The 15727-nt window shown below is 44.2% G+C and overlaps 1 protein-coding gene across 3 annotated transcripts in view; it reads right to left on the minus strand.

The window, feature by feature from the left end:
* The window catches only part of LOC117401958 (calmodulin-regulated spectrin-associated protein 3), a 73153-nt gene that overhangs the window by 38952 nt on the left and 18474 nt on the right, over positions 1 to 15727 (minus strand). For all 3 annotated transcript variants that reach the window (XM_059007135.1, XM_059007134.1, XM_059007136.1), the window contains exon 2: positions 4057 to 4328. In XM_059007135.1, coding sequence (XP_058863118.1) covers positions 4057 to 4328 — 272 coding nt within the window. The remainder of the gene's footprint in view (positions 1 to 4056; positions 4329 to 15727) is intronic.

Consider the following 15727-nt stretch of genomic DNA (forward strand, 5'->3'; position numbering starts at 1 on the left):
TATGTACCATTTTTGCCTCTCCCTTCAATTTGCCGCCCTAGGCGGCCGTCTGTTCTGCCTATATGGTTACACCGTACCACAGCCGGTTGCATCACTATCACTGCCTCTCATTTCTCTTCCATTGCAGAATGCGATTCCAGATTTCTAGTCATTTGGAGCGCAGGACGTTTTGCTGAGCCTGGGAGTAGTGGAAGGGCGTCTAATAGAAAATTATGCATGAGAGCCAGGAAACTTCAGCAAAACAGAGACACATCAGTCGGTCTCTGTGACACCAGCACCACTGCAAGAAGAGATTTCCCATTTCAAAACGTCACAAATCAGGAACAAAGCCCACACCTCGCTGGCTTCATCTCACCGCTAACGTTATTTAAATGTGCAGCACTGCCTTATTAAACGTGGCCCGAATCAGACAGATTGCCCCTTGAGAACTAAATCCACAGGATTATCTGTCTGCTGTTGCAAAAACATCACTTTGAATTTCTATTACTCTTGACATCATTCTCATCATTATGTGCTGATACTCTCCCCCCTCCCTTCCCTCACCTTTACAATATAGTACCAATCAATGACAAATAGATTCAGCAATAAGTGTTTTAAAAGCTGATTGGAAGCGAATTCTCCTCTCATCCGGGGCATTGACATTTTCACTGTGGTACAAAGGCTGTAAACTGACAGTGAAAATATGCTGCAAAACTAGCAAATGCAACTGATATGTCATGAAAACAAGACCTTTAGTGAAACTGAACTATTAAATGTATTCCATTTAATGAATACCTAACCGCTTCAAATTTCTTATATATTTCTTACTTGGGGGGGAATCCGAGTTTCAGCACACCGCTGCTTATAATTTAAAGGACGGTGTGAAGGTCTGCCTCAGCCCTGATCATTAAGTAATCTTTTGTCTGTGTGACTGGATCAATAAAAGACATGGCAGTCTAGGATAAAGAGTCCTGTCCTGGACTACCACCACTGTACCTGTGTTTCTCCAGGACATTAAGGGTTAATGGATAAAGAAACTGGGGAGGGGAGCATCGCTGGTCCCATTTCACCCATCCCTCCTTTGTTGTCTCCTCAGACAATCCAGACAGATCGTTCAGCCGCAGTTAACATATTCAGTTAACGTATTCATCTGTATCATCGCAGAGCCCTCCACGCCGGGGGCAATCCCAGCAGGCACCAGGCAAGAAACCCGGCTGCAGATCAACCTCACCTCATGTGACTTTTACTCCCTCTCTCCCCTCCTCCCCCTCTTCCACCGTCTGTCTGTGTAATTCAGAGCAATTCAATGAAATACGGTGCAATTTGTTCTGGTTCTTCTCAGGCACTTGTGTGTGTGTGTGTGTGTGTGTTTGGGGGGGGGGGGGGGCAGGAGGAGGGGGCTGCTGTTGCACAGTCTCTGCCCAGCCTACTCAACTATTCAAGTTAACACTTTGACTTCCTTTTCACAGATGCAGACGGACAGTGGCACTTCAATGCTGACAGACAGTGGCACTTCAATGGCAATCTGTTACCAGACCCAGCATCGTATTAAATGTTAGATGCAGTTACATTAAAAAAAAAAACACCATGTTTCTGTCATTGATAATTTGGTAGAATAAGAAATGTATGTGCTTGTCAAATTAATATTTGTAGAATAATGAAATTAATCTGGGATGCAATGGCCTTAAATCTCAGGAAAATAACGGTGTCAACTGGCTTGGCTAACAGAAGCAAGCCTTAATTCTGAGGAATTAAGGCCTGCGGATTAAATACTATAAGATGCAATGGGCTTCTTTGAGACCGATTACCTTGAGAACTGGAACTTGTCGATCCATCCAATCAAGGGACCAGAACTACAATCCCGCCCTTCAGATGAGACGTCAAACCAAGGTCCTACTTTAAGCGATCGAGGTTCTACTGTAAGTGACTCTGCAGAGTGAAGGTTCTACTGTAAGTGACTCTGCAGAGCGAAGGTTCTACTGTAAGTGACTCTGCAGAGCGAGGTTCTACTGTAAGTGACTCTGCAGAGCGAAGGTTCTACTGTAAGTGACTCTGCAGAGCGAAGGTTCTACTGTAAGTGACTCTGCAGAGCGAAGGTTCTACTGTAAGTGACTGCAGAGCGAGGTTCTACTCTAAGTGACTCTGCAGAGCGAAGGTTCTACTGTAAGTGACTCTGCAGAGCGAGGTTCTACTGTAAGTGACTCTGCAGAGCGAAGGTTCTACTGTAAGTGACTCTGCAGAGCGAGGTTCTACTGTAAGTGACTCTGCAGAGCGAAGGTTCTACTGTAAGTGACTCTGCAGAGCGAGGTTCTACTGTAAGTGACTCTGCAGAGCGAAGGTTCTACTGTAAGTGACTCTGCAGAGCGAAGGTTCTACTGTAAGTGACTCTGCAGAGCGAAGGTTCTACTGTAAGTGACTCTGCAGAGCGAGGTTCTACTGTGACTCTGCAGAGCGAGGTCCTACTGTAAGTGACTCTGCAGCAGTAGTTGTGATGCATGGTTCACCTCCTAGTCTCTGTAAGTCTGTGACAGGGTACACGCCACCCTTGTGTGTGTGCGTGTATTATTTTGTATTTGTTGTATTATTATTTAAAACGTATTGTTTAGTTTATAAAAGAGAATGTTTTTGTTATTTTTGGAGCATGGATGGGGTTAAAATTCCCCATCCCATACTAAACTCGTGTAGAATGTGACCATCTTCAGATTAATTCATTTATTGCTAATTTGGAGACGGTCACGTATATAAAAACCGGCAGCAGTGACTGAATGAGGTGGAGAGGGAGAAGGAACGGGAGAGAGAGAGAGAGAGAGAGAGAGAGAGAGAGAGAGAGAGAGAGAGAGAGAGAGAGAGAGAGAGAGAGAGAGAGAGAGAGACAAACAGAGACGGTGTTTTGAGAGATATATGCATGAAATACAGAAAGCAACTGCTACCTACCGGATGGCTGTACCAGCACGGTATGTGTTTTGTGTTATGTTTACAGTGCTTGTTTATTTGGGCCCTCGTGCTGTTTTGTTTGTTTTGTTATTGAAAGTGTGTATTATTTCATAACCCTGAGCGCAGCAGCGTCTCGGCCCCGCAAGAACAGCCTTTGCTGTGGTTTCTTTTTCTGGTCTGACGTCACCCGCCTCAGCCAGCCTGTCACAAAGTCGCTTTGGATAAAAGCATCTGCTAAATGACTAATTTATACTATTGCATTGCCATTGTATTGAGTGGCAAGGGCAGGAGCATTACATGACAAGAGGGAGTCTCTCCTCCGTTCATGTTCATTGGGATTCCATATCCTGTATCCTGCGATTAAACAACACAGTACAGTTTGGATGAACAAACATCACAAGAAAGAGTCGATTGACAGCACTGCGACAGCAGCACATCAAACCCTGAGCTGAAACACTTACAGGACTTTCTAAATTTAAAACAAGACCCTATAACTGGAGATCTACTGGAGGACAGCCAGAGGACACATGGAGTGTAATACATGCAGTTTTACCATGCTTCTCCCATGGCTATACTAGGGATTTACCACAGTTTATGTTTATTAACATGTTTACTATATCTTGCTACTCCCTTCTATATTCAATGCAGCGCTCGGTGGTTATGGCTTAAATACACAGTGCCGAAAATCCTGAACAAACAGCAAACGGCATCAGAGATGAGGCGCGGGTAACCCTGAACAAACAGCATCAGAGATGAGGCGCGGGTAACCCTGAACAAACAGCATCAGAGATGAGGCGCGGGTAACCCTGAACAAACAGCATCAGAGATGAGGCGCGGGTAACCCTGAACAAACAGCATCAGAGATGAGGCGCAGGTAACCCTGAACAAACAGCATCAGAGATGAGGCACGGGTAACCCTGAACAAACAGCATCAGAGATGAGGCGCGGGTAACCCTGAACAAACAGCATCAGAGATGAGGCGCGGGTAACCCTGAACAAACAGCATCAGAGATGAGGCGCGGGTAACCCTGAACAAACAGCATCAGAGATGAGGCGCGGGTAACCCTGAACAAACAGCATCAGAGATGAGGCGCGGGTAACCCTGAACAAACAGCATCAGAGGTGAGGTAAGGAGGGGCTCACCATCTTGATGGGCTGGAGCCTCAGGTCAGCCTCCGTGATGGGCTGGTCCTGGTCGGTGGGCTGCAGCCCCCTGCGTGTGAGGAGCTGGAGGAGGGCTGCATTGTCTCGGGGTGCGGCCCCCCCCTCCCCACGGCCCTCGCCCCGCAGGATCAGCCCGCAGACCCGGCAGTACAGCTCCGAGGACAGCAGCAGCCTGGTGACTGGGGGCTTGACGTGCTCCTGCTCATACTGGTCACTGTAGAAGGGCTCCCTCAGCTCCTCTGGGACGCTCTCTGAAACATACAGGAACAGGAGAGAGGCAGTGAACAGAGAGAAACACACAGGAACAGGAGAGAGGCAGTGAACAGAGAGAGAGACACACACACACACACACACACACACACAGAGGAACAGGAGGCAGTGAACAGAGAGAAACACACACACACACACACAGGAACAGGAGAGAGGCAGTGAACAGACAGACACACACACACACACACACATACACACACAGGAACACGAGAGAGGCAGTGAACAGAGAGACACAGGAGAGACACACACACACACACACACACACAGACACACACAGGAACAGGAGAGAGGCAGTGAACAGAGAGAAACACACAGGAACAGGAGAGAGGAAGTGAACAGAGAGACACACACACACCCACACAGGAACAGGAGAGAGGCAGTGAACAGAGAGAAACACACACAAGAACAAGAGAGAGGCAGTGAACAGAGAGAAACACACACAGACACACACACACACACACACACAAACAGGAATAGGAGAGAGGCAGTGAACAGAGAGAAACACACAGGAACAGGAGAGAGGAAGTGAACAGAGAGAGACACACACACACACACAGGAACAGGAGAGAGTCAGTGAACAGAGAGAAACACACACACACACACAGGAATAGGAGAGAGGCAGTGAACAGAGAGAAACACACAGGAACAGGAGAGAGGAAGTAAACAGAGAGACACACACACACAGGAACAGGAGAGAGTCAGTGAACAGAGAGACACACACGGGAACAGAAGAGAGGCAGTGAACAGAGAGACACACACACACCCACACAGGAACAGGAGAGAGGCAGTGAACAGAGAGAAACACACAGGAACAGGAGAGAGGCAGTGAACAGAGAGACACACACAGGAACAGAAGAGAGGCAGTGAACAGAAAGACACACACACACACAGGAACAGGAGAGAGGCAGTGAACAGAGAGAAACACACACACACAGGAACAGGAGAGAGGCAGTGAACAGAGAGAAACAGACAGGAACAGGAGAGAGGCAGTGAACAGAGAGAAACACACACACACACACAGGAACAGGAGGCAGTGAACAGAGAGAAACAAACACACACACACACACACACAGGAACAGGAGAGAGCAGTGAACAGAGAGAAACACACAGGAACAGGAGAGAGGCAGTGAACAGAGAGGAGCAGAGAAAGGTTGGTGTGCATATTTACTGTAGTGACCCTTTATAAAGTACATCACTGATTTTAAATGCCTTGTCAAAAAGTGTCACTGACGGTGTGGGAATAAAGGGTCACTGTTACAGATAAAATAACTCATCCATTACTTTCAAATTCTCTGTCAATTATCTAGGTAGTGCAGAAAGTTAATAAAGTTAATGCAAAACTTATATAGACCATCAGAAACTCCATACGAGAGGAGCCCAATCAGCCCACCAGTGCCCATCCGGTTCCGAGCAGACCCCAGAGCTTTGTCTAGTCGGGTCTTAAAGGATCACAATAATTCAGCATCAATGATGTGGATAGGTAACCCTTGGTACCCCTTTCCATACCCTTTTGGATAAAAAAGTAGCGCAGTAGGTAAATGTTAATACAGCTAACATATAACAATCTAGTTTATTTTACTGTATAACAAATCTCCTTTTCCAATTCCTGGTTTATTTTCTGGGCTATAGCAGAGTCTGGATGTTAGTGACTGAATAACCTCCTACTGTTGCAAGCAGTAGCAAGAGCACAACTGTCCAATACAGTGGTGAGCAGGTTGCTAGGACAGGAGGCTGGGTTCCTGTCTCATGAGGCACAGCCCTGCTTTCATTCTGATGAAACACAGTAAACACCCAGGGATTAAAAAACCAACACTCTTGTTTAAACACAGCAGCGCTGCACCAACCAATTATTCAGATTGAGCTCTCCACTGAAATCAGGCGAGGGTCATTGGTGTTGACTGGGCTCATTTACCATTCAGAGTGAAACAAGTGAAGAAACAGCTGCTTGGGTCTGTGTAGATCGTTGCTGTTCTCAGGACTCTGTAGAGAACAGAAATCCACACAAACCCAAACAGCTGTTTCTTCACTCGTTTCTCTTAGAATGGTAAATTCACCCAATCAACCCCAATGACCCTCACCTGTGGATCGTTCAATCTCAATAATCGAATAAACAGACACAGTGAAACCGCAGTGCTGCCCCATAAAGCAATCAAGACTACAGCAGTTCAAATAACCAGAGTTAATCTCAGGAATGCAGATCACACAGTGATGGTTAGCAGTGCCGGGGTCTTTCTGATTCTCACTCAGCGATGGTTAGCAGTGCCCAGTGTGTTTCCGATTCTCACACAGCGATGGTTAGCAGTGCCCAGTGTGTTTCCGATTCTCACACAGCGATGGTTAGCAGTGCCGGGGTCTTTCTGATTCTCACTCAGCGATGGTTAGCATTGCCGGGGTCTTTCTGATTCTCACTCAGCGATGGTTAGCAGTGCCGGGGTCTTTCTGATTCTCACTCAGCGATGGTTAGCATTGCCGGGGTCTTTCTGATTCTCACTCAGCGATGGTTAGCAGTGCCGGGGTCTTTCTGATTCTCACTCAGCGATGGTTAGCAGTGCCGGGGTCTTTCTGATTCTCACTCAGCGATGGTTAGCAGTGCCCAGTGTGTTTCCGATTCTCACACAGCGATGGTTAGCAGTGCCGGGGTCTTTCCGATTCTCACACAGCGATGGTTAGCAATGCCCGGGGTCTTTCTGATTCTCACACAGCGATGGTTAGCAGTGCCCAGTGTGTTTCCGATTCTCACACAGCGATGGTTAGCAGTGCCCAATGTGTTTCCGATTCTCACTCAGCGATGGTTAGCAGTGCCCGGGGTCTTTCTGATTCTCACACAGCGATGGTTAGCAGTGCCCAGTGTGTTTCCGATTCTCACTCAGCGATGGTTAGCAGTGCCCGGGGTCTTTCTGATTCTCACTCAGCGATGGTTAGCATGCCGGGGTCTTTCTGATTCTCACTCAGCGATGGTTAGCAGTGCCGGGGTCTTTCTGATTCTCACTCAGCGATGGTTAGCAGTGCCCGGGGTCTTTCTGATTCTCACACAGCGATGGTTAGCAGTGCCCAGTGTGTTTCCGATTCTCACTCAGCGATGGTTAGCAGTGCCCGGGGTCTTTCTGATTCTCACACAGCGATGGTTAGCAGTGCCCAGTGTGTTTCCGATTCTCACACAGCGATGGTTAGCAGTGCCGGGGTCTTTCCGATTCTCACACAGCGATGGTTAGCAATGCCCGGGGTCTTTCTGATTCTCACACAGCGATGGTTAGCAGTGCCCAGTGTGTTTCCGATTCTCACACAGCGATGGTTAGCAGTGCCCAGTGTGTTTCCGATTCTCACTCAGCGATGGTTAGCAGTGCCCGGGGTCTTTCTGATTCTCACACAGCGATGGTTAGCAGTGCCCAGTGTGTTTCCGATTCTCACTCAGCGATGGTTAGCAGTGCCCGGGGTCTTTCTGATTCTCACACAGCGATGGTTAGCAGTGCCCAGTGTGTTTCCGATTCTCACTCAGCGATGGTTAGCAGTGCCCGGGGTCTTTCTGATTCTCACTCAGCGATGGTTAGCATTGCCGGGGTCTTTCTGATTCTCACTCAGCGATGGTTAGCAGTGCCGGGGTCTTTCTGATTCTCACTCAGCGATGGTTAGCAGTGCCCGGGGTCTTTCTGATTCTCACACAGCGATGGTTAGCAGTGCCCAGTGTGTTTCCGATTCTCACTCAGCGATGGTTAGCAGTGCCCGGGGTCTTTCTGATTCTCACTCAGCGATGGTTAGCATTGCCGGGGTCTTTCTGATTCTCACTCAGCGATGGTTAGCAGTGCCGGGGTCTTTCTGATTCTCACTCAGCGATGGTTAGCAGTGCCCAGTGTGTTTCCGATTCTCACTCAGCGATGGTTAGCAGTGCCCGGGGTCTTTCTGATTCTCACTCAGCGATGGTTAGCATTGCCGGGGTCTTTCTGATTCTCACTCAGCGATGGTTAGCAGTGCCGGGGTCTTTCTGATTCTCACTCAGCGATGGTTAGCATTGCCGGGGTCTTTCTGATTCTCACTCAGCGATGGTTAGCATTGCCGGGGTCTTTCTGATTCTCATCCTTGACTATAAAAAGCTCAAATCGTCAAAACGCTAAACTAGAACTGAAAAGAAAACTGAAAAACACATACCAGTTTGAAGAACAATGGTACAAACTCAAGGAGTTCTGTTTCGGGGTGTAACGATACACTAACGTCACGATACGATAGGTATCAGGATATCCAGGTCGTGTTACGATACGCATCACGATGCAGGTGGTGGTCCTGGTGGGCAACTTGTATGATGCATAATAAGATCAAATGATCATTTAATGATGGATCATTCTATTAAAGATATGTATCCACACCAACTATAAAACACATTTATTTTTCATTCAAGAACCATTTGGTGACCTACAATGAGCGATGCTGTGTAAAGATACAAACAACACACACCTCTATTCCGATTTATCATGTAAAGAAAGTATTAAGACTCAGTGATACACCATGAATCTTTACACCCCTAGCTATGGTGTCGACCGATACAGAACTGTGAGAAGAAGTTGCACAACCAAAATGATAATGATAGAAAAATAAATAATGAATCAGTGGCAGAACCCAATGTCCTGGTTTCATGACCTTCACACTGTTATGTAAACAGGAGGGAGCAGTTTGATCATTGTTTTGAGTGCTTTTAGTCTCCAACTACAATAAAACCTGTCTAATCCACCCCTCTACAAACCGGCATTCTGTAGAATTCGGCAGGATTCTTGGGTTCTGACCAAATCGCTATTGAAATGAATAGAGCGCTACCCTCTACAATCCAGAACCTGTCTATTCTGGAATTACGCATGATTCTTAAATCGTGTCTGTCTGAAAATCATGACTATAAATATGACTTTTCTAAGATTAAAACAAAAACAAAAGTAAGATGTTGTAATCTGCCAAGTTTTTAACCTGTAGTACTTTGTATTTAATCACATCCTGATGTAACTATCACTATTTAATCATATCCTGATGTAACTATCACTATTACTTGCTGTATTATTGAATTGTGGTTTGTCAAACTTGTACTTTGCTTGAACAAAAGTTATTGTATTTCTTGCTCTTATTGTATTACTTGTATTGTAACGCTTGAAATGTTTTTGCTTACGATTGTAAGTCGCCCTGGATAAGGGCGTCTGCTAAGAAATAAATAATAATAATAATAATAATAATAATAATAATATCCAGCCGACACCTTTCTGAATTGTGTAATTGTTGAACAGTAAATAAAATGTCCACACAGTGAGCGAGCTCGTGATAGAAACGCTGAGCTCATCAGAAAAGCTGAAAGTCTACCAAAAAAAAAAGAGCCAAGCGAAATATTCAAAAATCACATGACAAACCAAAAAGATGCCCGTAAAAGCAACAGCAAGAAAACCTGAATCCGCATGCAGGTACAGTACGAGCAAGTGAAGGTCTTTCTGTGGGAATGGTGTAAACAGGCTCCTGCTAATAACAGGTACAGATTTTGTTGAGGTATTGTTGTGTTTATTATACTGTATGTATAGTAATATATATAAGGCAGCAGTGTGGAGTAGTGGTTAGGGCTCTGGACTCTTGACTAGAAGGTCGTGGGTTCAATCCCTGGTAGGGGACACTGCTGTTGTACCCTTGAGCAAGGTTCTTTACCTAGATTGCTCCAGTAAAAACCCAACTGTATAAATGGGTAATTGTATGTAAAAATAATGTGATATCTTGTAACAATTGTAAGTCGCCCTGGATAAGGGCGTCTGCTAAGAAATAAATAATAATAATAATAATTATATATTAATATATATATGAGCACCCAAGATGGCGAGCCACAGTTCACTGCCCTAGTCCAGCCTCCAGCATGTCGATTGCATGAGGGCGCTGCTCACTTGACAGGCGTGGCATATTGTTTTGTTTCTGTGATTTTCTTTACTGCTTTTATTCAAGCTTGCAATTCAACAGCTGAAAATCACTCCATATCCAGAGTCCAATCAACTGTCTCACTAATTAGGTGATTAAGTGCTTCAGTCATAGTCACTCAAGCGTGTCATGGTCAAGGATGAATGATCGAGTGATTAAAAAAACCCAAAAACATTTCGTCAATGTCCCTCATTTACATAGCTTATTTTTTTCATAAATAAATGTATTATAATAGTGAGAAGTTTCTTTTGATGCTCGGTATATATAGCTCTGGAAAAAATTAACAGACCACTGCATAATTATCAGTTTCTCTGGTTTTACTATTTATAGGTATGTGTTTGGGTAAAATGAACATTTTTGTTTTATTCTATAAACTACTGACAACATTTATCCCAAATTCCAAATAAAAATATTGTCATTTACAGCATTTATTTGCAGAAAATGACAACTAGTCAAAATAACAAAAAAGATGCAGTGTTGTCAGACCTCGAATAATGCAAAGAAAATAAGTTCATATTCATTTTTAAACAACACAATACTAATGTTTTAACTTAGGAAGTTTTCAGACCCCTGACCAATTCTCTCATATTACTGAATTACAAATGGTACATTGAAATTTCGTTCTGTTTGATATTTTATTTTAAAACACTGAAACTCAAAATCAATTATTGTAAGGTGACATTGGTTTTATGTTGGGAAATATTTTTAAGAAAAATAAAAAACTGAAATATCTTGCTTGCATAAGTATTCAACCCCTGTGTTGTGGAAGCTCCCAGTTTACACCGATGAAAGAAATTACCCTAACGAGGACACAATTACCTTACCATTGGCCTCCACCTGTGAACCATTAAAGTTGCTGTCACATTTTCTGGATAAAAACCCCACCGTTGAAGGATCATTGGTCAGGCTGTGAATCTGAAGGAAAATGAAGACCAAAGAGCATTCTACAGAAGTTAGAGATAAAGTAATACAAATGCATAGATTAGGGTACAAAATAATATTCAAGTGTTTGGATATCCCAGTGAGCACAGTTGGATCAACAATCAGGAAGTGGAAGCTGCATCACACCACCCAGGCAAAGCCAAGAAAAGGCAGTCCACTCAGCGTTCAAACAAGAAGGCACAGAGAGGCCAACAATCACTTTGAAGGAGTTTAGTGGCTGGGAGTGGAGTAATGGTGCACCAGTCAACCATATCAAGAGCTCTGCATAACACTGGCCTGTATGGGAGGGTGGCAAGAAAGAAGCCTTTACTCAAAAAGTACCATCTGAAAGCACATCTGGAGTTTGCCAGAAAGCATGAGAGTGACCCAGCTGCGATGTGGGAAAAGGTTTTGTGGTCAGATGAGACCAAGATAGAGCTTTTTGGCCAAAACTCAAAGCGCTATGTGTGGCGCAAACCTAACACTGCCCATGCCTCAAGACACACCATCCCTACAGTGAAGTATGGTGGTGGCAGCATCATGCTGTGGGGATGCTTCTCATCAGCAGGGACTGGGCATCTTGTTAAAATTGAAGGTAGAATGGATGGAGCAAAATACAGGGAAATACTGCAAGAGAACCTGCTTCAGTCCGCTAAAAAACTGAAGCTTGGGAGGAAATTCACCTTTCAGCAGGACAATGATCCCAAGCACAAGGCCAAAGCAACATTGGAGTGACTCAAGAACAAAAAGGTGAATGTCCTACAGTGGCCCAGTCAAAGTCCTGATCTCAATCCCATTGAGAATCTGTGGCACTATTTGAAAATTGCGGTCCACAAGTGTCGTCCAACCAACCTGAACAACCTGCAGCAAATCTGCCAAGAAGAATGGGCCAAAATCACTCCAACACTGTGTGCAAAGCTGGTACATACTTATCCCAAAAGACTTAAAGCTGTTATTGCAGCGAAAGGTGGCTCTACCAAATATTAATGTGTGGGGGTTGAATACAAGCAAGATATTTCAGTTTCTTATTTTTCTTAAAAATATTTCCCAACATAAAACCAATGTCACCTTACAATAATTGATTTTGAGTTTCAGTGTTTTAAAATAAAATATCAAACAGAACGAATTTCAATGTACCATTTGTAATTCAGTAATATGAGAGAATTGGTCAGAGGTCTGAATACTTTTGCAAGGCACTGTATATGTATATATATATATATATATATATATATATATATATATATATATATATATATATATATATATATATATATATATATTTTTTTTTTTTTTTGTAAGCGTTTCTATAGGTTTGTACCTTTTCGTTTCTAGGTACAGTATTAGATTTTTTACAGTGACTCTGTAATCCGACACAGTTTTCCTGTCCCAGGCGACTCCGGATTGGACAGGTTGTCCTGCAGTTAGTTTAGCCTTGCCCTGCTGTGAAACAGGGCTGTGTCCGGAAGTGTGGCTGCACTCCCGTGTCACACCCAGCAGGACTGTCAGGGTTCGTTTGCCCCTCCTGCTGAGTCAGGACTCAAACCTGCTCCTCCGGCTCTGCAGCGAGGCTGCCCTGTCACTGGCCATGCCCGCTTCACAATGCCAACACAACAGCAGGGCAGTCGAGGGGAAGCGCGGGTACACCAGCTTACACACTCCTCATCTAGGGAGTGCAGCGTTTACACACTCCTCATCTAGGGAGTGCAGCGTTTACACACTCCTCATCTAGGGAGTGCAGCGTTTACACACTCCTCATCTAGGGAGTGCAGCGTTTACACACTCCTCATCTAGGGAGTGCAGCGTTTACACACTCCTCATCTAGGGAGTGCAGCGTTTACACACTCCTCATCTAGGGAGTGCAGCGTTTACACACTCCTCATCTAGGGACTGCAGCGTTTACACACTCCTCATCTAGGGAGTGCAGCGTTTACACACTCCTCATCTAGGGACTGCAGCGTTTACACTAGGGCTGCTACGATTAAATTGGAAAATGATTTTTCGATTGATTCGATTCCTCATTATATACAGAGATATAAATACTGGATAATCTATTCAAGAATTACATTTTTGTAACATGCATAGTTAATAACATTATTTAAGTTTATCAACGAAAACGCAGTGAACGTCCTGCCTTGCAAGTTACAGTATTTCTGCCACAGACAAGCAGTGGGCGTGCTCTTCTTTTCCTGCTCGTGTTAACTAGCATCCTGGCAAACAGCCTGTAAATAAAGTGTGTACATTGAAGAAAACTGATTGTATATAGATTGCGCTTCTTTGGAGTTTCAAAATTAACTGTTATATAAAATTAATATTTAACAAAACATTAAAAAATTGAATAAATAAACAATCAGTGATGTTAAACGCAATTTTGGAGTAACGATCAGCTTGACCTATAGCAGATATGCATGTTGTGGTAAGTAAATCCATTTATTATTATTATTATTATTATTATTATTATTATTATTATTATTATTATTATTTTAGGCAGGGATTCACAGATAGTGAAGGTTACAGTATTAACAAGATGCAATGCGTGATGCTGCAGCTTGTCACGGATTCAAATTAAAAAGAGACGCTTTTCAGAAACTCTTTTCTAGTTTAAATTGACTACATTCCAAAGTACTGTACTCTATTTGGAATACATATTTTAGTAGCACCCTGTATTATGTTAAACTTGCTTTAGGCTTGTTGCGAATGTTGTTGTGTTTAGTTTTTTTCTCCCGTAGCGAGGAATAGATTTTTACTGAGGCAAAAATCAAATGATCTAAAATAAACCTGCATATCCTGTTCATGACTCCTGGAGAGTATTAATGCAAACTGCATAACAATATAAGTCGTTAACTCTTTTTACCCAGTGACCCGCCTTGGATGATGTTTGAAATTTCATGACGCATATTTTTTTAGACAAATCTCCCAGCAGAAAACAACACCAACCTAAAATGACTCTCTTCACACTGTTAGAAATATGTGATATTAAAAGGACAAGAAGAATAGCACTTCATTCATAAATATGAATCAGTAGATGGGTTTATACCTTCATTGACAGACATGCGTTTGGCTCACTGCTACTTAAGTTAATGCTGAGACTGGTGACACTGATGCTACAGCTGGAACTGGCAAGACTGGCGCTGCCATTGCTGGGACTGGTGCTGCCACTGCTGGGACTGGCAAGTGGTGCTGACACTGCTGGGACTGGTAAGACTGGTGTTGACACTGCTGGGACTGGCAAGTGGTGCTGACACTGCTGACACTGGTAAGACTGGTGCTGACACTGCTTGGACTGGCCCTGCCCATGCTGGGACTGGTGCTACCATTGTTGGGACTGGCAAGTGGTGCTGACACTGCTGGGACTGGTAAGACTGGTGCTGACACTGCTTGGACTGGTGCTGCCACTGCTGGGACTGGTAAGACTGGTGCTGCCACTGCTGGGACTGGTAAGACTGGTGCTGCCACTGCTGGGACTGGTAAGACTGGTGCTGCCACTGCTGGGACTGGTAAGACTGGTGCTGCCACTGCTGGGACTGGTAAGACTGGTGCTGACACTGCTGGGACTGGTACTGCTAATTTCTAAATAGAATTACCTCCAATTCTTCTAACCCTTGGCATCAAATACAATACATGAAAAGTACTAAAAACGAACAGCTATGAATCGTTATATCGGGGGAGGGGGAAGGCGTTGACATTGCGCAAGAAAAACACCGATTTATGAAAACGTATCGCCACTAAACATCACATTGCACAGAACTGTCCGCAGAAAAACAATATTAATAGAAGAAATACAATCACTAAACATTCGTACCCAGAGCTGGCTTCTTCCAAAAGAAATGCATTACAGATTGGCTCGGCTGCCTCAATGTATGCTACGCCCCTGCCAAGGTATAATTACCCCTCGCATTAATCACGTCGGGGGGCGGGGGGGGTGGAGGGGGGCGGAGGGGGAGGAATGGAGCGAAAATGCATGTGGGCGATAAAATCATCGATATCTATTTGAACGATTATATTTTGTGTGCCCAAATAAACGATTGCTATTTAGAGGCTTAACTGACTTAGTTTAGACACTTCTCATCTACGGAATACAGCATTTACACACCTCATCTTGGGACTACATAAGAACATAAGAAAGGTTACAGACGAGAGGAGGCCATTCAGCCCATCTTGCTCGTTTGGTTGTTAGTAGCTTATTGATCCCAGAATCTCATCAAGCAGCTTCTTGAAGGATCCCAGGGTGTCAGCTTCAACAACATTACTGGGGAGTTGGTTCCAGGCTCCCACAATTCTGTGTAAAAAAAGTGCCTCCTATTTTCTGTATTCAATGCCCCTTTATCTAATCTCCATTTGTGACCACTTGTTTCTTTTTTCAGGTCAAAAAAAGTCCCCTACCCTTTAGGATTTTGAATGCTTGAATCAGATCACTGCATAGTCTTCTTTGGTCAAGACTGCATAAGACATGCCTTTTAAACCGAGGATAATTCTGGTTGCTCGTCTTTGCACTCTTTCTAGAGCAACAATATCCTTTTTGTAACGAGGTGACTAA

The sequence above is a fragment of the Acipenser ruthenus genome, chromosome 34, assembly GCF_902713425.1.
Source record: "Acipenser ruthenus chromosome 34, fAciRut3.2 maternal haplotype, whole genome shotgun sequence".
NCBI lineage: Eukaryota > Metazoa > Chordata > Actinopteri > Acipenseriformes > Acipenseridae > Acipenser > Acipenser ruthenus.